We start from the raw sequence: 27,758 nt of genomic DNA, 5'->3' as shown, positions 1-27,758 counted from the left end.
ATTTATTTACAGTTGAAAGCATTAATATTTGCTTGGTTATTTCTAAAGGTCACATGATTGGTTTCAAGATCAGTAAATGTGATGTTGGAAGCCTGAAAATCAATTTCCTTTATGCAAAAAAACACTGTTTTCTTACTTTTTGTGTGAAATATGAGTATGAATATGTTTAAAAATGCTTTCTAGGGACTTCCTTGCCTTTCGTTGGTTCTATTGGCAAATAGCACCTGTCAATCACAGAACAGAGTAAAAGTTTTTGAAAGAAGTCTCGTATGTTTACCAAGGCTGCATTTATTTGATTTGAAAATTACAGTAGTCAACATTTGAAGTGGATCAAAACCTTATTAATACATGAAACCATAAGCTATACTAGCTATTCTATATATATATACATAATATTAATTTTGAACAATACCCGTTTTTGTCTTCGGACAACTTTGATTAACTTTTTTGATCCACTTCAAATGTTGACTTTTTTTTAAATAATAATAATTATTATCATCAATGTTGTATATTAGCTGCTTAATTATAGAAATTGGTAGTTTTTTCAGGATTCTTTGATGAATAGTAAGATTTTATATATTGTAACATTATAAATGACTTTACTGTCAGTTTTGATAAATTTAAAGCATAATTTACTCCAAACTTATAAATTCTAGTGTATGCGTTTAGATGAATGTAAGTTGCTGCCTTACATTTTTTAAGTACAATCAACTTGTTTGGATGTTTGCTTCATGTCAACTTAAATTACATTACACTGACTTAAAATTGCTTACGAGTTAAAGCAATGTAAAAACATGTTATAACTTATTGATCTTTTTTTTTTTTTTTTTTACAGATGCACTATAACTCATTACTCTTTCCCTTCTCTGTCCCTCTTTAATTCTCTTAGCAACCACATTACTGGAGTTTTAAGGTAAGATGTCTCTCCATCTCCAGTACATGCATGTTTATCCGTGTTTCTGCATGTACGTTTGTGCGGTTTAAAGATCCTCGAGGAAAAATTCAGATGCAAAACATCACTATGCGCACAGTGCACTAAAACTAAACGATGCATGACACAAAATGGCACTGAATGAATGAAATATATGAATACTTCAGCTGGTCTATGAATGGTGACATGCTGCTCCATCATTCCTCACTGGGAGTAACATTTAGCTTTAAAGCGTGCACGGTGATTCCCGAAGGATCCCCAGTCAGTGCACACTGCGATAAGCCAGCAGCTCTTTCTGAACATTTATTGTGGAAACTATATGGCAAATTATTTATTTATAGACTCTATGCATTCCTGGAAATCCACCTTCTAGACAAACTCCTGCACAAGGCTCCAGTGCACTGACTCACCCTCGACACCGGAGTCATTGGGGACTTCTGCAGGTCTTCAAGATGTGAGAAGTGAGAGCAGCTCTTTATCTCCTATCTTTGGCATTGAAACAATGCTGGAACTCCTCCAGACCGGAGATGTACCGTTCACAGGCTCAGAGAGAGAGAAAGCACGGGTGTTAAAGAACCCTACGGGCCTGATTTGGTCAAGCCGGTCAGCCTTAGGCTACGTCTACTCTAATCCGGTTATATTTGAAAACACATTACTTTTCTCTATACACTCTTAGACGTACAGGTTATATGTAGAACTTTTAAGGGTTCTTTCTATACAACTTTTTTGTGGTTCCTATCATGGGACCATTTTATGGATTTAGTTTAAATATTTTTTTTTATAGCTTTTTCATTTTGATTACATTTTATGAATGTTCAGCTCCTAAACACACTCCCCTGATTTCACAGACAAGACTTTGTCTGATGATTTAGAGAGAATTAAATGCTTTATTGAGCTAACTGAAAGCAATTATCTTAAGAAATATCTTAAGATATATGTCACTGCCATTGTTTTGACTCATATGCACACCAGTAATGTTTATAGGCACGTTTATAAAAGCTACTTAAATGCCCTAATTGAACTAAAGCCTAATCCTGGCTTAATCTAAGCCCTGTCTGTGAAACCAGGCTCCTTTGTTACTATAATACATTTAAATAACCCATTAAACACGAGTATTATGCAATTATTTGAGACATTTTTTGGCATAAAGAGTTCTTTAAATATCCAGTCAAGACCCCTACTATCTGATATCAGTTTGCTTCTCAAGTAAAGAATGTGTAAAAATTTGTTTTGGAAAACAAGACAAATTCTTACATAAGAGCAATTGCGTTTTAGATCATACGTAATATCGAGTGAGTGCGATCTGGGCACACCAGTAAGTGGTGAGATATTTTGCTATGATGGTGCCAGAGGAATAGCATGAGAACTGTGTTATGTCTGGTCTCTCGGGATCATCTCAGTCAGGTTTTATGTAAGGGATAATGTACATCCAGCCGGTTGTTATCGCAGAATAAACCCCGACGCAAAGCAGAGGTTTAATATCTTATTAGTTCACCAAACGCAAAACTTCCATGAAGAAAAAACGTTCCTGTAGCTGACTTCAGTCACCCGGATGAGCCTGTGTTATGGTTGTTATCGGGGAATAGTGTGATTGACCAATCAGAATCAAGTATTCCACAGGGCCGTGTAATAATGCTTTACGAATGCACAGCAAGATGATTTAATAATTTTTCAACGTTTCAGTGTGTAAAGGAAACTTGAGTGTGGATGGAGAGCATTGTGCAATGAACATGCCATTTCCAGTTGTAACAAGATGAAAGTAGACGTAGCCTTCATAGTCCAATTCAACTCCCCGGAGAGCTGAACGTGACAAACCTTCGATCTGAAGTGTTCCTGACGTTCCTTTGAGCGAAAAACTCACCTTGAGCTTTTCTTAGTCTGCTCTGTCCCTGCAGACGATGCCTATTCCTTCGGATGACGATTGTAAGCTCATTGACAGGTTCTGGTATGTGGAAAAGCATGGCTGGCTTTAGTTAAATTGGCCCCAGGTGCAACAATGAGCTCGCGGCATGCTGGACTTCAAGACGACTGTCCATGATACTTTCATCGCTGTTGGATTTTCTCACATGCGTATGTTAGGTCTGAATATTAATAGTGGATATCAATAATGAATGGATTTTTAAAAATTCAACATTTTATAATTAGTTGCCATTTAGACACTTCATACTGGGCAATTAAAAATGCATTTATAGCTGGGACAAGTGTCTTGCTCAAGGACACAGGGATGTGGCCGATGATCTGGAGAACATTTATGCATTTGGCAGACGCTTTTATCCAAAGCGACTTACATAACATTATCCTACACATTTATACATAGGTATGTGCAATCCCCTGGGATCGAACCCACAACCTTGCGGGGTTTTTTAACGCAATGCTCTTACCACTGAGCTACAGGAAAGCCATTTATAATACATACAGGTGAGCTGCTCGAATGGCGGAAGCCATGTTGCGTCTCCATCTTGAAAATACATTAGCCAAAGAGGGACATACCTGGAAATTCAAGCTTCGCCTTTCGCGCTTTTACACTCAGTGGCGCCGTGACGAATGCGAGGCGGAGATTACTCGCGACTGCCGGCAGATTTGAAACATTACGGACACCGTAGGAGTTAAAACGCACTCGGAATGGGAGGGGCTAGAAAGTAATATTCAGTTGGTAGTCATATACAATTTCACTGCTAGATGGGAGTAATTCCTACACAGTGTAGCTTTAATGGAATAACACAGGAGTAAATTTTTTTATATATATATTCAGATAGAAAAATGAAGAAACCTTACAGACCTCAAACTTTTGAAAGGTAGTTCACTGTAAAAATTGATTAGTTGACTTAACTTAAAAAAAATTGAGGAAACCCGTTGCCTTGAAATTATTAAGTACACTCAAAAAAATGCTGGGTTGTTTCAACCCAATTTTGGGTAAAATATGGACAAACCCAGCCGTTGGGTTAAATTTTTACACTACATTTTTAACCCAGCATTTGAGTTTGTCCATATTTTACCCAAAATTGGGTTGAAACAACCCAGCATTTTTTAGAGTGTACCAAATAAACTTCATGCTTAATCGAAAAAATTAAATAATGTGGAATTGTCGAGTTATTTTTTTCAATTAAGCATTACGTTTATTTACTTAATTTTAAGGCAACGGGTTTACTAAAAGTGAACTGAACACTTTTTACATGTATATTTGTTGTATATCTGTGCATTACACATTTGCATTATTGAATGAGCTTTCAGTTCTTTATATTAAATCAAGTCCACACAACGACAGTGCCTAAGATGTCAGTCCTGGATTAACATTTTCCTCCCATGATCAATCGATCTGCAGCCTTTGACTGAGGTGAACAGTTTTGCATCCGTATGACAGCTGGATCAATATTACAAGGACTGAGTTCCTCGACTTCCAACTAGATGCTGTCTGTAAATCTCAGTTTCCAGGAAAAGTCAAGACGTGAACCAGAGTGGTCTGTCTTTCGGCTACTTTCTCGTGTGTCTGGTGTGGGAGTGTGCGGAGGTTAGTTGAGAAAGCTTCATATTATACTATATCATACTCCTATATAAGCCATAAAAGCCTGATGTATCAAATATGATAGTCTATTATTTGATATTTCACAGGATCAAACACTCCCTTGTTGTTGTCAAGTCAATAGCAAACCTCCTGGCCACACACACACACACACACACACACCCAGACTTCTCAATCAATGAGCGCTGTCATGTTGATGCTGTCATGCTAATTAATGTGTTTATTAAAGGGAAATGAGGTTAATTCACACTTATTGTGAAGGCATTAACCTGTAGCCCATCGAGACGGATGAGAGAATCAATGATGCTGAGACTTTTGCATGGTGCAGTCTCACCAGAATTATGTCCATAACTGCAATATTTCGCTAAACTGGTACATTTATTTGGGTTGTAAATAGATGTTTGAAACTTGGAACACATTCCCGATTACATCTCTCAGTAGAAAGGCATTTCAGGACCGTTAACACACATGGGATTTGGCATGGACGGGCACAGCTGCAAACATCTGTCCTGTCCGTCAAGGCTTCACACATTCTGATTGGGTAGAATACTGATCATAGCCATAGTGTTAGCCAATCAGAGGTGCAGGACGAGTGTGGTCAGGAAAGTTTCTTATGATGACTGCAAACTTTCACTGTTATGTCCAGCCACATCTCTGACCTCCACGTGTGTGTTACTAAGAGTTAGAAAGCAGATATTGGTGTGAGTAGAAACATTTCCTCTTGAAAATGTGTGTTTGCATGTTGTCTGTCTGTTAAACTGTTTGACTATTAGTTTGAACATCATATAAGCTAACTTTTTTGTATTATATTATTTCAGTTTTAGCTCTAGTTTTATTTATGATTTACGATTGAAAATACATAATTCTATATTTTAGACGTATTCAAATATTGGATATTTTAAATGGATTTTTCTGTTTCAATATGATAAAAAATAATTCATAAATAAAAAAAAATGTAATAATTTTATTCAGCAAGGATGCATTCAATTAATCAAAAGTGGCAGTAAAAACATTTATAGTTACAAAATTTTAAATAAATGCTGTTTTTCAAAGAATTTTTTTAAAAGTATCAAAGTTTCCACAAAAATATTAAGCAGCATAACGGTTTACAACAATGATAATAAGAAATGTTTCTTGAGAAGCAAATCATCATATTAGAATGATTTCTGAAGGATCATGTGACACTGAAGACTGGAGTAATGATGCTGAAAATTCAGCTTTGATCACAGGAATAAATTACATTTTACAATATATTCAAAGAAAACAGTTATTTTAAAATAAAATAATATTCCACAATATATATATATATATATATATATATATATATATTTATATATATATATATATATATATATATATATGTTTGATCAAATAAATGCAGTCTTGGTGAGCATAAGAGACTTCTTTCAAAAAATATTTGTACAAAAATTTACACAATAGTGTATAACAATTTGAGTGAATAGCAATGATTTTGAGAATGTTTTCATATTTGGTTTGTATCCTTTTGGTTCAGTGACAGCAGCAGTCGAGCCGATATGATCATGTTATCAGCATGATTTGAGAATGTTTTTGCCTGCATGGGTTTCTTTCACTACTTTAGAGCAACTCCACACACACACACACACACCCTAATTTCCCCTAGACGGCCTTTTGCCTTCCCTTCACAGAGGTATCATTATTCATTACCCTTGTAAAAGTGTTCCTCCCTCTCCTGCAGGCCAGGACTCCTCGGGGCCCAGCGGGGCTCCAGCAACAGTCGCTGGGCGAGCAGGCAGGAGGGCGACTCTGTTATGCGTCTGCGGAGAGTCTGGAAAGCATGGCCGACGCTGAGCTGCCGCTGGGCTTCAGTCGCTCCAACATCCTCAGACAGAGTCTTCCTCTGGCACGATCGCCCAGCCAAGCCAAACTAAGAGCGCCAGGTAGGATATTCAGTGCCACGTGTGCGCTTTTATGGCGTTTAATTTCCATTTTTTATGTTAGTCAAGCTTTCTTGCACCATGTGATTTTACTCGCTCTATCTGACCTGTTGTATAGAGTATCTAAAATAAATGACCTCAATTTTGATTGGCTAACCTCCATTTAGGGTTTAATTCACATTTTCAGTCCTCTGGAAGGACATTAACGCTAAATACTGAGATGTAGGTGTTGAAGTGAATATTGCTATGTTAATATGCTCAAAAAAGTCATTCAAACAAATGTTTTAAATTAGAAATCTGCATTATATTACTTTTAATTGGATTTATTATAAAATTGTGCCAAAGTTTGCCACACTGAATTGCTTAAAACCTATACATCATTTTGTTTTAATAGTTTTTCATTTGAATTAATTATAAGCAAATACATTTATTTTAAATTCTTAATTTATTACTGTTCAAAAGTTTGGGGTCAGTAGATTTAAGTCTTACTTTCCTAAGTAATTCTCTATTAGCCAAGACTGCATTTATTTGATCAAAAATACAAAACAGTAATATTGTGAAATATTATTACAATTTAAAATAGCTGTTTTCTATTTTAATATATTTTAAATATCTTTTATTTATTCCTGTGATCAAAGCTGAATCTCCAGTCTTCAGTGTCACATGATCCTTCAGAAACATTTCTGATGATTATCAATGTTAAAAACAGTTGTGCTGCTTCATATTTTGGTGGAAACTGTAACATTATAAATTATCAATTTAACATTATCAATGTCTTTGCTGTAAATTTATTTAATCTTTACTGTATAAAGTATTAATTTCTTTTAAAAAAAAATAAAAATTGAAATGAAATACATAAATTTTAAACATCTTGAAATATTGGTAAAAATATAGTGCATGGTGCTATAGCAACATCAGTGTCATGGGTTTGATTATCAGGGAATGCATAAACTGTCATTTGAATCCAATGTAAATTAAGTGTATACATAAATATACATTTATTTTCCTGCATGAGCCATTTTTGCTGCTCATGTTCTGGCTGGATCGACGAGGGAGTTTTTACACTCTTAGCAGTTATGCAACTGACTGAGTCTGACAAAATCAATTATATACAGTTAGTAGTTTGACTAATATGACTGGACAAGTGGCATTCAATATTTTGTGTGGCAAAGCGTTTCACTCTTGTATAACTTCAGTTGTCTATTGTTTGTAACAGAGACTTACAGTTATGTGATAGTTTTCATTGCCGCTGTCCATATTGTTTCTGAAATATCAGTTAGTCAATATTAAAGTCGGCATGAAACGGAAGTTGTGATAGTCTCTTCTTCCCACTGACGACGTATGTCCAAGTGAAGCGGCTTCTGGAACAAGAACAAATAGCATATGGTCCTCTTTCTCCTTGTAATGATCCATAAGCTACCCTGACTAAATTGTATTGTTTTCTGTTTACGTGTCATATTCGTGTATATTTTTTATGTTATTTTGATTAGTCACCTGTGATTTGTACCATTTTTTCCAATTAAAAAAAAACAAAAAAACAAGAACAAATGTAGGGCTTGTCAATGGGGAATTGATTGGATGGTTGTGGTTTGCTATTGGTGGATCTCATGTGAGTGACAGGTTGCCACGCCCACACGCCAGTAGACGCATCATCAGAGAAGAGATGACGCTGCAAGAGGACTTATTTTGATTAAAGATTATTTATAATCTATTTAAATAAATAAATAATGTTGTGCACGGATAAATCATTTGTTGTGACTCATAGTTGTGCTGTTGTATGGAATATCAGATTTAAACTAAATATATATTTTTTGTCTTTTTTTCTAGCGGTGTTGTTTTTGCAGTTTGGTGACGAGACGCGGCGCGTGCACATCACTCACGAGCTGACCAGCATGGAGACGCTGCACGCACTCATCGTGCACATGTTCCCTCAGAAACTGACGATGGGCGCGTTGCGTTCGCCCGGCACGGCTCTCCTCATGAAGGACGAGGCGCGCAACATCTTCTACGAGCTGGAGGATCCTCGGGACATTCACGACCGCTGCCTCATCAAGATCTACTGCAGAGAAGCTCCGATACGAGACACACACTACAACGCACAGCACGCAGCCCACCCCGTGCACCACACACACATCGCCAACGGAGACCTGCGGGTGAGTGTGTGTGGGACTGTGGAGAAAAACATCGCTTAGCTGTGCAACAAACATGTTATCATTCATTTTATGCCAAAATGTAGGTAGCTAAAAACAAATGAGAAACCACTATTTGGTAAAAAGGTTAAATAACGGGGGGAAAAAAATCATAAATTAAGTGCATGTATTTTATTTTAGATTTTCTTGATAAATTGTTATTTATACAAAGGTAATTCATGCTTTTTACCTTAAAACACAAAATTATATACGCCTACTGTTAAAACTTGATAGTAGCCTACCATTCAAAATTGGGGTCAGCAACATGTTTTTGAAAGAAGGATTCATTCAATTTATTTTAAAAAAGTGTAATTATATTTCTAATTTCAATAAATTCTGTTCTTTTGAACTTTCTATTCATCAAAGAATCCTGACAAAAATGTCATAGTTTCCACAAAAATATGAAGCAGCAAAACTGTTTTCAACATTGATGATAATAATAAATGTTTCTTGAGCAGCAAATCAGCATATTATAATTATTTCTGAAGGATCATGTGACACTGAAGACTGAAAATTCATCTTCGATCACAGAAATAAATTACTTTTGAAATTATATTATATATAAATAGAAAACAGATTTTTTTGATCAAATAAATGCAGCCTTGTTGAGCGTAAGATACTTTTTTTTACATTGTCATTTTCACAGTATAATGATGAGATAAAGAGATGGTGATGAAGAATCTGGTGTGTGTGCGTGTGTGCGTGTGTGTGTGTGTGTGTGTGTGTGTGTGTGTGTGTGTGTGTGTGTGTGTGTGTGTGTGTGTGTGTGTGTGTGTGACAAAGAAAACATGCAGTTGCACGAATCTGTTCTGATGCTGTGAATTTATCTTGTCATATGTCATATGCATTTACTTTCTCCTGTCTTCCTCTTCTCCATTCTGTCTCTCTCTCCAGAGAGAGCTGGTGTACACCTCGAGGGAATCGTCTCCCACGCGTCGTTTAAACACACTCCCGTCTTCCTCTTCTCCCTCTGGTTCTCCGTCGCGCTCCCAATCCCGTCTTTCTTACACTGGCGGGCGTCCGTCCTCTTACGCGGGTCCCCATCAATCGCCACAGCTCCACCCCTATCAGCACCAACACCACACCCACCAAGGAGGCCACGCCCCCCAGCAGGCCCACCCTGCATTCTGCTCCTCCCCAAGTGCAATTCTGGAACGGCGTGATGTGAAACCGGATGAGGAAATGACATCATCATCGAAAAGCGTGGTGTTGCTTAAAAACGAAGCGATATACGCAGACCCGTACACGCTGGTCCAGGATCCTCGGCTCAGCGTGGCCTCACAGCAAGCTTTGGCTTACCGCCGCGGATCTGTACGCTCAATTGGTGGATACCCTGCCGCGGCATTACAGTGTGAGCTCGAGGGCGCCCTCTACAGGGCTGGTGGTCCCATATACGCAGATCCATATGCCACTATGGGTTTCCGCACCCTCCCTCCAGCCTCGCCTCAAAAACTGTCTGATGGCAGGGACCCGTACGGGAGTCACCCAGGACGAGGGTCCCCTGGGAGACACGGGTTTCGTAAAGATGGCACGGTGTACATAGAGAGCCCCAAGAATCGTCCCGGAGGACCACCTCTGGAGCAGATATGTATGCTTGGGGGCCCTGGAGGAGACGGAGGGCCGATGCCAGTGTACGGATCAACATTACCGGGAAATGAAGACACCAGGTAAGAGTCAATTCTGCTCTCCTGAAACATCCAAAATAGCTGTACCACTTAAATGGGACATATTATGCAAAATTCATTTTTAAAGGAACACTCCACTTTTTTTTGGAAATAGGCTCATTTTCCAACTCCCCTAGAGTTAAACAGTTTTACCGTTTTCTAATCCATTCAGCCGATCTCCGGGTCTGGCGGTAGCACTTTTAGCATAACTTAGCATAGATAGTTGAATCTGATTAGACCGTTAGCATCTCTCTCTAAAAAATGACCAAAGAATTTAGATATTTTTCCTATTTAAAACGTGACTCTTCTGTAGTTACATCGTGTACTAAGACCGACAAAAAATAAAATGTTGCAATTCTTTAAGGCCAATATGACTAGGAACTATACTCTCATTCCTGCGTAATAATCAGGGAACTGCTGCCGTACCAGCAGCGCAATGATATTACAAACTTAGTGCCGGTCACGTTGGAAGTTTTCTAGCTGGGGACTATTTTCAGGCGCTGTGTAATATCATTGCGCTGCTGGTACGGCAGCAGTCAACTCAGAGTCAACTCAAAGAGTTTTAAATAGGAAAAATATTAAAACTCTTTGGTCATTTTTTTGAGAGAGATGCTAACGGTCTAATCAGATTCAATGATCTATGCTAAGCTATGTTAAAAGTGCTTCCACCAGACCCGGAGATCGGCTGAATGGATTCGAAAACGGTAAAACTGTTTAACTCTAGGGGAGATGGAAAATGAGCCTATTTCCAAAAAAAGGTGGTGTTCCTTTAAATGGTGTTTGAACATAAATGTGTCGGCAGTGTGTGGACACAACCACCCTATAAAGGTAAAAATCCACCCACTCGTTTTTTTTTACATGGGATTCTCTGGGAACGTAAAAAGTTTTGCAATAGAATGTAAAAGTTTTGTGAGCAAATGCAAACTTTCTAGGGCTTTTTTCCCCATCACCATGTCCCTTTAAGGCTCCATATTTCAGCATGGATTGGTTTAACTTCAATTTTGACAAATTTTGTATGTGTATAATGGTATTTGATATTTGTAGAGATCGTATGGAGGCCATGGAGAAGCAGATAGCCAGTCTCACCGGACTGGTTCAGAGTGTTTTGACCCGTGGACCGGACAGCCCGTAAGAAATCTGATCTTCAGTTCAAAACCATTGAATATCACTATCAAACTTTTGAACTCATTTTAGTGCGGTTCTTTTACTAATGCACGTCCAAGCAACTTATAATAGCATGTAAATGGTGTGTGTTTATGCTCCATGAAGATGTGTGTAATATGTGTGTCTTGCAGTGAGAAGGCAGAAACAGCGAGCGACTGCTCTGCACCAGAGAGTGAGTACTGAACTGTGTGAATGTGTGTGAATATGGCGTAAGCATTTGTGGAAAACACTGTTAAAATAGTGTAAAAAAACCTAAGATGATCCAGAGGATGGAAAAAGCTCGAAATAAATGCATCCATTCTGACAGATACATAATCGAAATAAATAATGAATCAGTGTTGTCGCCTGTAGTTTTCTTCTTGAAAGCTCGGTATCTTTGTGCATGATTTACACAATACCACAATGAAACATAGGCCTATCATATTAATGCTTGCACATATTAATGCATTCAGCTTATAAGGTTAATAAATGCATCTTATTGACATCAACAGCTGACTGTAATGTCTCCACAACGCCTGAACTGTTTGTGCTTTAGAATAGCTGCTACTAAACTAATTATGTTCGCAAGAACATTTAAATGATGCGGAATAGGCGTATCAATTAACAGGCCATTAAATGAGTGAATCATGCATGGTGTTAATAAGACACAACTGTGCGGTGCACTGAAGAAAGCTCATCTCGACGATAGAAGCAGGCCTAGTCCTCGAGGACCGCAGTGTGAACACTATTAAAATGATGCTCACTTGGATTGGTTTACATTAGCTAATGATTATTTGTGTTTCATGGCAGAAGTCCATGACTGAGTTCATGAGTTGAGTGTCAGTAATGTAAATTAATTTGAAAAATGTGTTAGTTCATGTCAGGTCTTTAAACATTTAAACATGTAAACATTTGAAACCTTATTGAATACTGAATAAGACACTGAATATTATATTATATTATATTAGTATTATAAATTCTTAAATAATGTATATTTATTTTTATCTATTTTATTTATTTATTGTTATTTATTTAATATTTTTAATAATGTATTTATATATATTATTTTTTTAATTATATATTTTAAATGTATTTTATTTATTATAATTTAAAATAATATATTATATTGTTATAATAAATATATGTTATATTATATATATATATATGTTTATCATTAAAAAAAATATATATATATAATTTTAAATATTTTATTAACATTTATTTGTAATATTTTAATTTATTTATTATTTTATATTTTATTTAGTGTACTGATTAAAATTGATAATAAATCTGACTATATATAGTATTTAATATAAATTACCTGACTTCCATTTATATGAAATATGAAGTCAGATTAATTATAAATTATAATAAATACATAATTTTTTTAATTATACATTTTTAAATGTTTTATTATTATTTATGTCATATACTGTTATATAATGCGTATTATAATTTGTAACTAATAAATCTGACATGTTATATTGTCATAATAATATATGTATGTATATATGATTTATTTATTATCATTTATTGTACATTATTTTGGGACAGTTAACTGGTGATATTTTATTTATTTCAGCTGGAAGGTTTAGAAAGAAGAAAGGTATATTACTGTGTGTCTGGTTGTCTGTCACTTTCTCGGTTTCCCCTACATCTGTTGCATTACAGATTGTGTTGCATTGCGATTTGTGCATTGCAATTTTGCGTCAGGAGTGTGTATAGAATGTTTGTTTTCAGGGATCCCAGATCCTGGAGTTTGGAAACCCTCTGTGTATGTATATACAGTGTCTATAAAAAGTGTTCTCCTTCTTTGACTTTTATGTTTAATTCATTTCATGCATGTTTTATTTAGAATTATAAAGCACTTTGTCTTGACAAGTGACAAAATTCTCAGTTAAATACATAACGATTATTATTATGTAGCACAAAAAGTCCAGTGAGGCGTACGCTTTTATAGGCACTGCATATATGTCTGTCTCATGGATTATCCCGGAATGTTTTTGTTGTTTGTGGAAACTCCCACTAACACTCTTGAATGTCAGTGTAATGTTTTCTCTTCCTTTTCCAGTTTTAAAAGGATCTACTAAATACATCAGAGTCTGTTTCTGAGATTATATGACCGTGTGAATGTATATGCAAACATAAGGGTCTGAATTTGAATGTATGTTGCATGAATATACGACGTATCGTAGATGGAGTGTGTACTGAGTTGTGTTGGGCTTGTTTTTGGATGTGACTCATATTGTACAAATCAAGACAAAGAATTAGATGTATTTTGTTGTTCTGTTGTGGTTGATATGAAAAGTAGACATTTTGAGAAATAGACATTTAAAGTAGACTTATAGGCTTATGGATGATCAGATTTCACCATTAAGGTACATTTCAAAATACAATTTCATGTGTCTTTATGTAAGTTTTATGTTTATTGTGTAACTTTTGCTGCTGTGGATTGCAGTGTCATCACCGTCTGCGCCTCTGGCCCTGATGCCCCCCCCGCCCACTGGAGTCTGTCAGCCAATAGCAATGTCCCGTTCACAGATGCAGCTGCACCTTACTGACCTGCAGCAACACACATTTGAACTGCGCAGACAGCTCACACAACTACGACAATTACAGGTCTGTGCTTCTTTGTGGATTTGTCTTTTCTCAAAACTTTGGTATGTATTTAATCTGATATTATTTTTACAAATATTTAATACATCAAATATTTTTTAAATAATATATATTTATTAATTTTTTATTTGTATTTATTAAAAATAATAAATAGTGTGCATATATATATATATATGATATATATATATATATAATATAATATAATGTCAGATTTATTTATTATATATATATATATATATATATATATATATATATATATATATGTTTTTTTTACGAATTATAATAAATAAATCTGTATTATTTAGATATTATACTTTATTTATTTATTTATTATAATATTTTATATTTTTGTGTACTAGTGTATTATTTTTGGGAACAGCTGGTGTTATTTTATATTTAATATTTTTTTTTGCTGTGTATTTAATCTTGTACACGTTGTGGGGATGATATTTCTTGCTAGATGAATGGCAAAACTTCTAACTCACAATGACATCTTCATTGTGTTAAAATTATTATAATAATAATATAATAATAATAATAATGTCTTAAGAAATATTTTTGTATTTTTTTTATAAATCTTACTTTATTGGAGCTTTACAGCCAATTGCATGGGGAATGTATACTGTATAAAGAACATCATTTTAATACATCTATTCCTCCAAATCTTATCTAACATTATTTTATTCATTCGTACAAGCTTGCATGTCTGTGTGTGTCTTACAGCTGCAAAACCAGGATTCAGTTCAGGCGTTACTGAGGCAGACGGAGTCTGATTTGGGAATGTGTCTGATCGAGGCGTCTCGGACACAAGAAGATCCATTACAGCGCCAGCGTCTTCTTGTTGAAGAAGAGAGGCTACGTTATCTTAATGAAGAAGAACTTATTATACAACAGCTACAGTGAGCCGAAGCACTCGCTGAACCTCTAAATGCTGCACACATGATTTATTTCCCCTGATGCGGTGTGTTGCTCTGTGCTTGCAGCGATCTGGAGCGCTCTGTGGAGGAGATGAGGGCGGGGGCGGGGCTTAACCATCATCTGGTGACAGAACAGGAAATAGAACAGAAGAGTCTGGAGCTCAGGAGACTGGGAGAGACCGTCACTGACCTCAAGAGTGAGTGAGCGATGAACGGGAGGAATCTGCGCACAGTCAACTCAATTATAAGCATACAGAACCACACGTTTATATCATTATCCTGGTGTCGTGTTTATCACAGAGACTCATAAGAGTCATTCATTCTGGAGTCAGACTGCATTTGGTTGTACTGCATGTTTTTGATTGACAAAAAAAAAAAAAAGATTCATAAGAGTCGTCTGTTTGAGAATCGGACTACAAAAGCTGTATGTTTTTGAATCACTAAAAAGAGCTGATTCAAGAATCAATTGTTCAGGACTCAGACTAAACTGGTCACGCTGGATGTTTTTGATTCACTAAACAAACTGTTTATAGTAGTCATTCGACCGTGAATTGGATTACTCTGGTTGTGATGTATGTTTTTCATTGACTTAAACGAATCGACTCAAGAGTCATTCTTCCAGGAATCGTAGTACACTGGTTCCGCTGCATGTTTTTTGATTCACTAAAAAATGCCATTTAAAAGTAATTACTTCAGGAATCATAAGAGTCATTCTTTCTTTAAGGAGCCGGACATCACTGGACATCGCTTATGCAATATGTTTTTGATTCACTAAACGGAACATTCATTCAGGACTCAGAATACATAGGTTGTGCTGCATATTTTTGATTTACTAAAAAGATTTGGATCTTAAGTATGAGTTTTTTATTAACTAAAAAGAACCAACTCATAAAAGTCATTAATTTGGGAATCCGATTACTTAACGCCACAGAACATTTTGATTCGCTTGAAAACGGCTCACAAATGATAAGTCATTAGTTCTATAATAGAACTACGTCTCGATATATATATATATACACATATTCTATCTATGATGTTCTGCCATTTCTGTGTTTAGATCAGTTCCCCAATTTACAAAGTAAGATGCGTGTGGTGTTGAGGGTGGAGGTGGAAGCCGTCAAGTTTCTGAAAGAGGAACCGCTCAGACTGGAGGCCCTGTTGAAACGCTGCAGAAATATCACCAATACCCTAACCCTTCTACGACGGTAACACACACACACACACACACACACACACACACACACACACACACACACACACACACACACACGCTCAGTTGCTCAGTTTCATGCCTAAAGAGTTCCTCAGTGTGTGTGTTTGTGTACAGGCAGGTATCAGAAGGTGTGTGGAGGACACCCGATGACTTCAGTAGTTCAGTTTCCAGCGCGAGCGATGCTGATTTCAGCAGGAGCTCTGATCTAGATCTTCTCAACAGCCCCTCTCTAAATCTGCCCGACCTAGGGTGCACCTTATCAGGCACTGCCACTCTTACTGCCTCCATGGGCACTAACACCGCACACCCTGGTCTAGCGAGTGCCTCTGGGATAGGTACACACCAGTTTTGCATTCTCTTTGATGAACTGATTCTCATGCTGGGTAGTGCTAATCTGGATTACGTAATCAGATTCCCAAAATAGCATTTTAAAATACTCATAATCAGAGTTACTTATTGATTACATGATTACTTAATGTGCACAAAATAGCATTAAATTATTCAGAATTCCTTGATTTTCCCTAATTATTCTGTTTTATCTTTTATTTTTTTACTTCCTAAACAAAGCCTATTGCTTATATATGTGCAGTTCCTTCCCAAACCCTAGTTTGCGAAACCCTGACGTAATGTTGTTGATGGCAAAAAAAAAGAAGAAATTATTTTTATCTATTCAAATTAATGTGATAAAAAAGTTAGGTAATCAAAAAGTAGTCCGATTAGGTTTCCTAAAATGTGTAATGTAATCGATACGTTACTAATTAAAAAATGTTATAGTGTAATTTGTATTCAGTAATGGACTACAATTTATGAGTAATCTACCCAGCACTGTTGATTTATTTAATTAACTGATATGTTTAAAGAATATGGAATATTTATTAGTTGATGGATACAGGATATTTTGTTATTTAGTTAGATGATTGATTGATTGATTGATTGAATATTACATTTTGTTTATTCAATAAAAAATGTTCTTATTTTTTTCTTATTATTTTTATATTTATTTATTATAAATTATTTTCTTTTTTAGGAGGTACCTCAAGTCTTTCTAACGTGCTCGGCTCCGGCGTTGGTGCCAGTCTGAGCGGCAGTGGTATTCCTGGCAGCACCACGCTGGGAAACTGGCTGGCAGGGGCCGGGGCAACAGATCCCCTCATGCCTGAACTGGACGGCACTTCCTCTGGGGCAATAAAGACCAGCGGCCTGGAAGATCTGCCCATGCGCAGAGAATCTGATAAAGGAGTGTCCGTGGAGGTCCGACTGGTAATGAACGCACTTAGATTTTATATGAATGCTTGCATGATTGTCAGAAAGCATATGAATATTTACAGAAGACTGTTTTTGAGGGTTCTGTGATTTTATTACATTTATAGTTGATGTTTTTTAAACTTTTGTTATTTGTAATGGCATCCCTCTGGGCGGGACTTATTTAAAGTTCCTGATCAATGTGAATCTGTGTATCGCATGTGGGTGTGTGTCTTTAGGCTGCGGAGCGAGACTGGGAGGAGAAGAGAGCGAGTTTGACTCAGTTCAGCGCTCAGGACATCAACCGTCTACTGGAGGAAACTCAAGCTGAGCTGATGAAGGCCATCCCAGATCTGGACTTCGCTGCCAAGCAGATCACCAAACCGGCCGTCCCGCCAAAACCCCAACTATCCTCCCTCCCAGCGCCCGGTTCAGCATCCTCCACCCCCAGTCTGACACCTGAACATCAGCCCAGCAAAATTCCACCAAAACCACCCAGCAAAGACGGCATCCCACGCAGGGGATCGGGTGAGATTACATTATTAACCGCACCATGAACTACGACAACTACCTCATGATTTTGATTTACAGCCTAATTATTATTTTTTAAGCTTTTAAGTGTTTCTTGACTCATTATAGATTCTCACAATTGCAAATATATCACTTGATTGCTTTATTACATACAAAAACCTTGTTTTAACAATAGAGCTTTATGATTTGACTGATTAATAGACAGGTGATTAGGTTGATTGATTGATTGATTGATTGATTGATTGATCAGGGGAGCTGATCGTGCCACGGTATCGTACAGAGAAGCCGTCCAAGTCTCCGCCTCCTCCTCCTCCACGACGAAGTTTCCCATCAGGCCTTGGGCTAACTACCAACAGCAGCGGAGAAGTGATCACCATAAACAAGAGCGTGAAGGTGAACAACAATTTTCAGTGTTTTTGTATAATGCCTTATATCTTCTTAACGTTAGGTGGCGCTGTCTTTAAAAATTCTAGGCGCTTTAATGGCATACCATCGATTACGTGTACCAATTTTCGAACCAATGCGTCAGTGTTCAAAAAATATAGAAATTTATGACAGATTTCAAAATGGCGGACAGGTGATTCATCTGATCCTGGCAAATCAGATTCATGGCCCAAGGACTCTGTAGTTCAAATGTTATGAGCAAAAATAGTAGGTTTTTTTGGATCTCACGTCCTGTAGGTGGCGCTGTTCCTAAATTTGGCATGTGTCCTCAGGCATGGAGCTATTTAAGTGTACCAAGTTTTGTTTTGATAGGTTGAAGTTTTGCCAAGATATCGTATCTAATCTATTTTGGGTCAAGATTGTTAGTTTCACATCATCATATCTTTTTAACAGAAATGGATATCAAAATTCTGGTCAGTCATTTCTTTGCAGCTCAGTCCAGTGAGCCAACTTTGGTAAGAATTAAAATGTGAAGGAGTTGCAGCGTAGCAGTGGCGGGCCGTGCATTTCACACATAAGCCTTCAGTGATGTCAACCCTGAATTAATAACTTTTAATAGTGTAGCAGCGCACGCACATACTCTCTATAATTGTTGTGAAATTCCTGTTTTTATTTTGCACCGGCAGTTATAGGGTTAATGCGGTGAGTTCGCGAAAGGTAGAGAGAAACGAGCAATTGAGTTCGGCTTTTGTGTACAGTGGTTCTTGCGTTCCGATTATAAATTCAGAAACGGATCCTCATCCCTGTCTTATCCTTCAATGGCTATAGTATTAATGTTTGAAAAAAAGAAGTTGTTTCGATCATACATTTACAAGAAAAATTAGGAAGAAAATCATATTCCGCACGGACAAAAACAGGGGCAAAAAATGCATTATAATGATTTTTTGGACATACTCTCCAAAACTGATTTTTTACACAAAATCCATCCTAATTTATTTCCTCAAAAAGACTTGAATTACTTGGTTGTACAGGTTGTCTGTGCGTTTCAGTCCCAACAACCTTTTCTATCGCCATCGAGGCTAATGTGCTGAAAGTAGAGTCTGTCCCGTCGTATTTCTGTCATAAGTTTTAATTCGCTTTAGTGCTGCGAGTGTCTGCTCGACAGAAGCAGTAACGTTAAACAGGAAAAACACCGCAAAACATGACGATGTGTAACGTTACAGCCGACACAAGCTCTCACACAGATTTTTGAACAATATCATTGAGATCAGCGGGACTTTTGCCTTCAAAATCAGTCCTGGCATAACTTTACATTACAGTCAGTTCTTCTGTTTTTACCCGGACAGATCGATAGAGATCCGTGACTCTGCGTAAGCTGGATAAGGGATTTTTTTCCGGTAGGTTTGAAACTGCTGGTGGTCGAGGAAGGAAATAAACATTAATTTGTGGGTTGAAAAACTATTAAATCTACAGGTATTTTAGTTTACACAGTTCGCTACAGATGCGGTTAGCTAGCTCTGACTACCAGTAAAATAGTACACGCTCTGACCATCCAATCAAAGGGCGTGAAAATGCTTACGTTATTGTATGCCTGCTAGATGGCCCCGGTGCAGTCAACTCGAAATCTGATTGGCTGATTAAATCTGACCGATTATCTGATTGGTTAAAGCAACAGTTTCATTGCCATTCATTTAAGCTACAGGCGCCCGCAATATCGATTCTGAAGGCCTCGAAGCAGATATATTTGACCCTGGCAACACATGATGACTGAATTATGATTGGATAAAAGCACTAAAATAAATATACACTACTAGAAGCAGCGCAACCAAGAGAAAAGCTATGAAATTATGAGAACGGACTATTGGGAATAATTTAATACTCATTCATAAAAAAAATATATTAAAGTGCAAGTTAGTGATTCTCATAGTGTTTAGGCCAGCAGAGAAGGCCTTGCTGGCCCTGACGGCCCACCACTGCAGCGTAGTTACAAATTCAAATGCTTTTGTATAAGCATATGCAATAAAATTAATGAGTATTTTGGATTTTTGTACATTATTTTCTTTGCTGCATTGGTTAATATTGTTGCACTTGATGTCTTGCAGTTCCTGCATGTTTGTTAAATTGGCCTATTCATGCACATGTTGTTTTTGTAGAAGATTGAGAACAGAGAGGAGGCTGAAGTACCGACCCAATCCCAGACGCCACCCATCAAACTGAGACGTCCATCGACCTCGGACGGGCCCCGACCCTCATCCACACCTCCGGTCATCGCCGCTTCTGGGAGGAAAGAGGATGAGGATGAAGATGAGAAGATAATGGCAGAGCTGGAGGTAAAAAGCTAATACACGGCTGTCGAAAGGATGAAATAGTCTCCTTGTGTATCTACGTTTAGGAGGTATTTAGAGAGATGACACGGAGGTACAGAAACTCACTCCTGATTGGTCGGTTATTCAGTAAATGCATACGTAATAATTTAGATTGTTAGCTTTGCAAATGATGTTTTTTTTTTTCATTCTTCTCCAAACCCTAACACGTCAATGCGCTAATCCACACACACCAACACGACAGGCGTTTCAGAGAGCCCCAGTGAGACTGAGGGTCACTGCTCAGGCCAAAACCCCTGCCGAGGTCACTCCTAACAGTGATGACAGGGCAGGCCAGTGGATCAGCAACTCTCTGTGGAGAGAGGTAATGTGTTAACTGCCAAACCTCTCTCTCAGGCCTTAACTTCTGAGGTTTTTCCTGAAGCTTACTAATGCACTCTGACACAAAACCTATTAATCTGTCATCTCTTCAAGTCTTTAACCAGCTGTGCTGCTGCATGTCATTAGACGGCTTGAATGAAGTTTAGCATTGAAACGCAGCGATAAAAACAAACCAGGAACTAAGTGGGGTTTTTTATTACTTGTTTATCGTTATATGTGAAAGTCTGTTTCCATCCCAGAGACTTATTTCTCTTAATTGCTTTATTATAAATGAATAGATTAGAATATGAAATACTATACAATAATAATATAATTGAACTTAATGATAATGATAATATTAAATAAAATATTATAAATATATATATATATATTTAAAATGTATCTTAATTGTTTTATTTAATAATAATAATATGATATTACTTAATAAAGCAAGTTAGTATTAAGCAATTAAATGATATATAATATTTAATTTTATTTAATAATAATATAAAAATAATAATGATTATGATTGATTATTAAGCAATTAAGTATTACGTAATTACATATTTTATGATAATAATATTATTTGTATTTATGTAATGTATTCATATTTTAGCATATATAATAATTTTATTATTATTATTATTTTAATAACTTTATTTCTTACCCTGTGACTTTATATTTATACAAAATCACGTATTTCCTAAAAGCAATCAATAATAACATGTTGTCAAAAAAATTATATAAATTCTGTAACTGCAAAAGGTACATGCAAATAATTATTAGCACTGTCATTATTATAGAAATAACATTGGTTTCATTCATAAGCTAAGCTGATGGAATAAACAGCTTGATATCAGTCAAGGTCATCTCTTTTCCTCTCTCTCCATCTTTTGTAATGTCAGACTGTGCCTCTTCTGCACAGTGACAGTAATGTTGTGTTGAGACACCGTAGTAGCGAAATCAATTTTAACAAGCTTAAAGTCTTTAAAGCAAAACTTTCAAGAGCCAAGAACAAACAAGCGACACAAAAACATGTCAGTTACCGCAGTCTAAATGAACTGTACCTGCTCATCTTTCTCCACAGCTTTTCCATCTTTGTACTTCCCTCAATGTCACTCATTCTGTTTACGGTCTCGACAAGCCATTCGTTACAGAAAACTATAGCAGTAAGTGACCAATAAATTCAGAACCTCGTTCAGAAAACGTCACAGGTCTATTAGACCGTGTCAGTGTCACCTGAGATATCTGGACAGCCTGTGTTTGTGTGTGTACTGTATGTGTGTATCTTGCTGCATTGTGAGGAGTACTACTAATCTCTCGCAGTGAAAGAACGAGTGTAGAAGTGCTAATATCAGCTTCTTTGCACACATGCAGGGTGTCAGTCAACACTACTACTGCTGCATGCTGGTCTATAGAGATTCCCTGCGCCTCTTTCTTTCATTCAGTTAGTGTTTCTATTTCTATTCCTCAGGCTCCGTTCCAAAACCTAGCGAACTGCGTCCACATGTGCAGCAACCGAACCGGCCGCTAATGGATCAGTGACTGATATGAAATGCTCTTCATGGTTCACATAATTGATGCTCAGTTTGTACACATTTTACATGTTATTATAGTAAATATTTAGTACTATGTAAAACAGAATGGATGGATCATAATCATTCATCATTATTATTATTATGCCCTCTGGTACTGTTTGAGTGTCGGCCAAAAATTAACTTTTTTAATTTTATTTCAGTGATAAATGATTGTACTGTATTTTAGTTTGATAATATTTTTTTATCTCATATTTTATACTTTTAGGGGATTTTATGGTTCTAAGTTATATTTATGCATTAGTTATAATCCATTTATTCACTTTTTTGAGCACAGACCTTAAAATGCAATTTCCAACTTAAACGGTCATAAATCTTGAGTGCTTTGGAGCACAGACGTAAGTTTGGTCTCTTTTTAAAGACGACTATTGGCAGATTATTGCTGAAGTGGGAAAAGTTAAAAAAGGGTGAACTTGAAAAAAGTTATAACATTTTGCATTTATTGTTAAGAAAAAATGCACAAAAATACCATGTTTTATATGAAATACGTATTTTCCAAAACACGTTTTACTCTAAAACTGCGAGAAAAGTAAAGCCATAAATATAAACAAGTTTTGTTCCAAATTTGAGGTTTATATCTCAAAAAATGAGAATTTGTTTGGGCGCAGTACCAAACATTTCCACTATATGAAATTTATTTTTTACAATTTTTTTTACATAATTCTTTTCAGGACCATTTAACCTTTTCGATTCATGTCCATGATTCATTTACACAGCAAGTGCCAAAACCTTTACCAAGTTTAGTACCATCCCGATGAAGTAAAAAAAAAAATAATAATAATAAAACGTAACATTTTTCCAGTCAGCACCAGAGACATTATTTCTCACAATGTGACTTAATTTCACAATGTGACCATTTCTTATTTTAAACTTTCTTACAATTAGTTGTATTTTCACTCTAAGGCAGAGTTGGGCTTCCGTTCCACTACTTGCTTACAATCTTAGCAATCAAAAACACAATGCAACTCACACATTCTTCTTATAAAAAATGATGTGTAACAGCCTTGACACCAGAAGCAGACGTGTTGCGTTGGTGGTCAGCGCACTGGGTTTTGGAGCAGAGCTTTCATCGTGACACTCTTCCAACAAATGTGAATTATTCAAAACTCAGTCCCATGGCTAAAACAAACACGGTCATTTTCCAACCTGCTGTTGTTGTTGTTTTTTTCATGCTTGTTCTCTCTGGTTGTCAGCCTGTAGGCACTCCTCCGGGCTCGGGGAAACTGGTTCAGTCGTCTGCAGCGTCTCGTCTCCGACACATACAGCAGAGCAGTCTGGAGCGGCGGAGCAGAAAGCAGGAGGAATTCCCTAAACTACAGCAGGGTCAGCAGCAGGTATTCCACTTCTAACAATCGCTGCGCCCTGCTATCCCGCAGACTGACGCTCTCGCTCTAAAAGCGCAAACTCATCCGTCGACTCCAGTGACTGTAACACATGCGGCTGAGCGCGCACTTCCAGATTAGCTGCTACATCTCCAGTTGCTGCACAGATGTTATGGTTGTCCACTGTGCAGTGGGGTTCAGTATGCACAAGTTCCTCGGATTTCCCCGTACGCTCACAGATTACGTATTTTTCTCTTCCATGCGATGATTCTTCCAGGAAAACCAAACAGCACAATATAGTGTATCGCAATGCCAGGGAGCAACGCCAAAAGACATAGCGTCTCTGTTTGCGGTTTGTTTCTACTCTTGAGGAAAAAGTTGACGTACGGCAGAAATATATGGTACGCAAGTAGGATACACAGATCCAAAAGCGTGGAATAAAAACGCAGACGTGAAATCAATAAGCATCTGTGTTCGCTTACATTACAGTTTAAAGTTATGGTGTCGGTAAGTCATGTTCACCAAGGCTGCATGTGTTTGATCAAAAATGCAGTGAAAATAGTAATATTGTGAGATATTATTACAATTTAAAATAACTGTTTTCTATTTGAATGTAGTTTAAAATGTAATCTACTCCTGTGATCATTACTCCAGTCTTCAGTGTCACATGATCCTTCAGAAATCATCCTAATATGCTGATTTGCTGAAGCATTTCTTGTTATTATCAATGTTGAAAACAGTCGTGCGGCTTCATATTATTGTGAAGTATTTACTGACGCTTTTGATCAATTTAATGCATCCCTGGTAAATAAAATTATAATTACATTGACCCCAAACTTTTAAACTGTAGTGCACTTGCATAGAATATTTTTCAGGCTGAAATGTCCTTAAATGTTCCAGAGATGGTGGTTGGCATCTCAGAAGTGTTCAACATGCCAATGAAGTCGTAATGGTGCCAGCTAATCGGGCAAATTGAAGTCCCTGTCCTTGTGCCATCTTTCAGTTTTCTTTCCGATCTCTTTGTCTATAATCCTTTAAGTAAATCTACTGGTCTGAAGCAGTGTTTTGATGAGTACTCAAGCTGTCAGGTCCCAGTTGAAAGAACCTTTTGTACTGTTCTTGTGACAGGACAGGTCAAGGTGATACGGCATACGTGACCCAGATACTTTCTGACATTGACACTGTGATGCTTTAATGTGTCAAAGCTTTTGAAAGATTGGTCAGAAAAGAGAAGGAATTGGAGATGAGACATGTGCTTTGATCATGTTCAGTTTTGGCTCGCTACCAACCTGGAAAAAGGGGTTTAATTTAAGATGTTAAAGTAAACATAAAACTGCTTTTGCAATCTGAGTTTGGTGTGGAAAAACATACTTGGTTGAGATTTGATCCATCAGGAATTGATTGGATTGTTAAAAATGGGCGTTCTATTCATGAATATGGATTAAAAAATAAATAAATAATGCACACTTAGTAATGGAAAAAGATCAGGAACACATATTAGGAAAGTAAATACATTCTTAGTAAAAGAGGTTCTATGTTGAAACTTAAAGGGATAATTGACCCTAAAATGAAAATTAAGTCTGACCCTGGTGTTGTTCTTATGCTGTATGCCCTTCTTTCTTTAATGGCCCACAAAAGGAGAATAACAAAATAAAAAAAGTCCTATATAATGCCAGTGAATAGCAACCAGCATCAATATTTTTAAAATAGACACAGTACTATCACATAATGATGCGACATGTGCCGTATATTCTGGGTTTATACAATAGGGTTTAGTGAAATTTAATGTATTATTTTAACGAAGTCCATGGCCGTTAGTCTTCAGCGCAAGACTGCACAACATGCATGTTCATGTGACTCTATTAGTTCATTCGTATTGCCCAGAAAAAACACGAATTGTGAGAAATCAAGATGAACAAAAACATGACATATACAATACTTAGAAATCCCAAAAGAGTATCCGCGTACTTCCTTCACTGAGTCAAAAATCATCAGTTGACAGATGTGAACACAATAACTTTTTGTTACGACGAATAAGTTGTATTTCATGTCGTGTTTTTGTTCATCTTGGTTTCTCATAACTTGTGTGCTTTTTTTGGGATTTTTTTTTTTCAAAAAGTGTAGGACGAAAACAAAAAGGCTTTTAATTTAGAATCGCACAACGTCAAGAGGGAAATATGATGAATATGAGAGTGAAGAGGAAAAGTTAACACTGCAGTGTTCCTGCACTCTTGCAGTCTCTATCTATCAGAGCAACTCGCAAAGTCAGCGCTCCCCAAAATCCATCCCGAAAGAACGAGAGGAGAGAGAGCGAGAGATTGCATGCAAACCCTGAGGGAAGGAAGTGAAAAATGGGATGGAAAGACAGAGAAAAGGATGAGATAAGTTTCTGTCCTCCATCTTCTGTCATCTCTCTCTCTCACTCCTGCAGGGTTAATCTGCAGACTATTAGCTAACTGTAAGCTCAGAGTTACCCAGTCCGCTGCAGTCGCTTTAATTCACTTCAGGGGGAAATTAATGTCTCCAAAAGGAAAATAGTGAATCTTTTAATTGCAAGCGACATGACCGCAAGATAAGATGATTTACAGACAAGCCAGTTAAAGGAACAGATTACGTAAAAATGCTAATTGTCTCTTTCTCATCCTCTTGTCGTACACGGCTTTCTTTTGTTGCAGGAAATTTTTATAAGCTGGTGTTTTAAAGGTGATTTTTTTTTTTTTTTTTTTTTTTTACAAAACACCACCATAAAAGCATTAGAAGTGTAGTCCATACAACAAGAAAGTAAAGCATTAGAAGTGTCGTGCATACAACAAGAAAGTAAGTCAAACAGGTTTGGGTGTATGAAAGACAGAGTTCTCATTTTTATGTGAGTTTCACACAGAAAGAGATAGGTTGTGTCTGTCTGCGATTCCTCTGTGTGATTGGATGGATTCCTGTCCGTGTGTTGTTGTCAGGGATACCTGTCACCGAGAAGTGTTTCTAAGGCACAGACTGAGGGAATTAAACATGGAACGAGGCAAACATCCCCTCTATTCTCGTCAGATGCCGGCAGACGACAACAGAAACCTCATCGGGTTTTGTCGGATCAGTGTGTTACCCCTGTTGGCGTTTGTCTGCGCTCGTTTTCACAGATCAAACATGTTTGTTCAATGGCGAAACAGCATTTGTCTGGTCGTGGAACGCCTGTAAAGTGACTGTAATCCAGGGTTTGTCGGCGTCTGTGGTTGCGGTGTGAATTGGCCTTAAGCAACCAGTCTGTGATTCCTGCATTCCTCACATTTTATAAACTGCGCTGCTCACTTGGTTCGATTTAATTCATCTAAACAACAGGAAGGTTTATAGGATGGTATGCTATCATACTGTCGCTTAAACAGCATGGCACTATATAGAAACACCAAGGTCATGATTCCCAGGGAATGCATGAACTGATAAAAAAAGTGTCTACCATAAGCATAAATGTAATGGTATACTGTATGCTGATTATGCTTATGGATGGGATCCAAGTTTGAATCTCAATATGAAAACTGGCACAAAAAAACTATTTTCATTAGTCAAAATTAGTGCATTGCATAATGGGATGTTACTGGCAGCATTGCTTTATTTTATTTACATACTGTACACAGTATACTTGGTGCCAGTGTTATTTTAGTATTATTTATATAGTATTTATTCATATTTTTAATGAGCTTGTATTTTTATATTTTTGGTATTCATTTTAATTATAGTTTAAGTTGTAGTCATTTCATTTGTATTCATTTTCGTTTCAATTAATGGAAAGATTTTTTAATAGTTTTAGTGTTAGTTATACAACATCGCTTGGAGCATACTAAAATAACCAATACTGTGAGTGGTATGGTAGTATGCCATTATCAAACACACCCTATATTATAG

The 27,758-nt window shown here is 36.9% G+C and overlaps 1 protein-coding gene across 2 annotated transcripts in view; it reads left to right on the top strand.

The window, feature by feature from the left end:
- Positions 1-24,694, top strand: part of srcin1b (SRC kinase signaling inhibitor 1b) — a gene marked incomplete at its 3' end in the record, with an annotated part of 49,332 nt that extends 24,638 nt beyond the window's left edge. Inside the window, exons 3-20 of one of the 2 annotated variants that reach the window (XM_079602351.1) lie at positions 890-913; positions 6,169-6,370; positions 8,195-8,520; positions 9,451-10,223; positions 11,265-11,348; positions 11,516-11,556; positions 12,946-12,969; positions 13,822-13,982; positions 14,703-14,878; positions 14,963-15,093; positions 15,954-16,101; positions 16,224-16,444; positions 17,137-17,369; positions 17,591-17,879; positions 18,133-18,275; positions 20,420-20,596; positions 20,835-20,954; positions 23,739-23,894. In XM_079602351.1, coding sequence (XP_079458477.1) covers positions 890-913; positions 6,169-6,370; positions 8,195-8,520; positions 9,451-10,223; positions 11,265-11,348; positions 11,516-11,556; positions 12,946-12,969; positions 13,822-13,982; positions 14,703-14,878; positions 14,963-15,093; positions 15,954-16,101; positions 16,224-16,444; positions 17,137-17,369; positions 17,591-17,879; positions 18,133-18,275; positions 20,420-20,596; positions 20,835-20,954; positions 23,739-23,894 — 3,429 coding nt within the window. Of the gene's footprint in view, positions 1-889; positions 914-6,066; positions 6,371-8,194; positions 8,521-9,450; positions 10,224-11,264; positions 11,349-11,515; positions 11,557-12,945; positions 12,970-13,821; positions 13,983-14,702; positions 14,879-14,962; positions 15,094-15,953; positions 16,102-16,223; positions 16,445-17,136; positions 17,370-17,590; positions 17,880-18,132; positions 18,276-20,419; positions 20,597-20,834; positions 20,955-23,738 lie in introns of those variants that run through there. The other variant, XM_079602350.1, reaches the window with a different exon arrangement.
- Between the last annotated feature and the right edge of the window lie 3,064 nt (positions 24,695-27,758).

Source organism: Phoxinus phoxinus (assembly GCF_949152265.1).
Source record: "Phoxinus phoxinus genome assembly, chromosome: 24".
Classification (NCBI taxonomy): Eukaryota; Metazoa; Chordata; class Actinopteri; order Cypriniformes; family Leuciscidae; genus Phoxinus; species Phoxinus phoxinus.
This window is presented reverse-complemented; position numbering and strand designations above follow the sequence as displayed.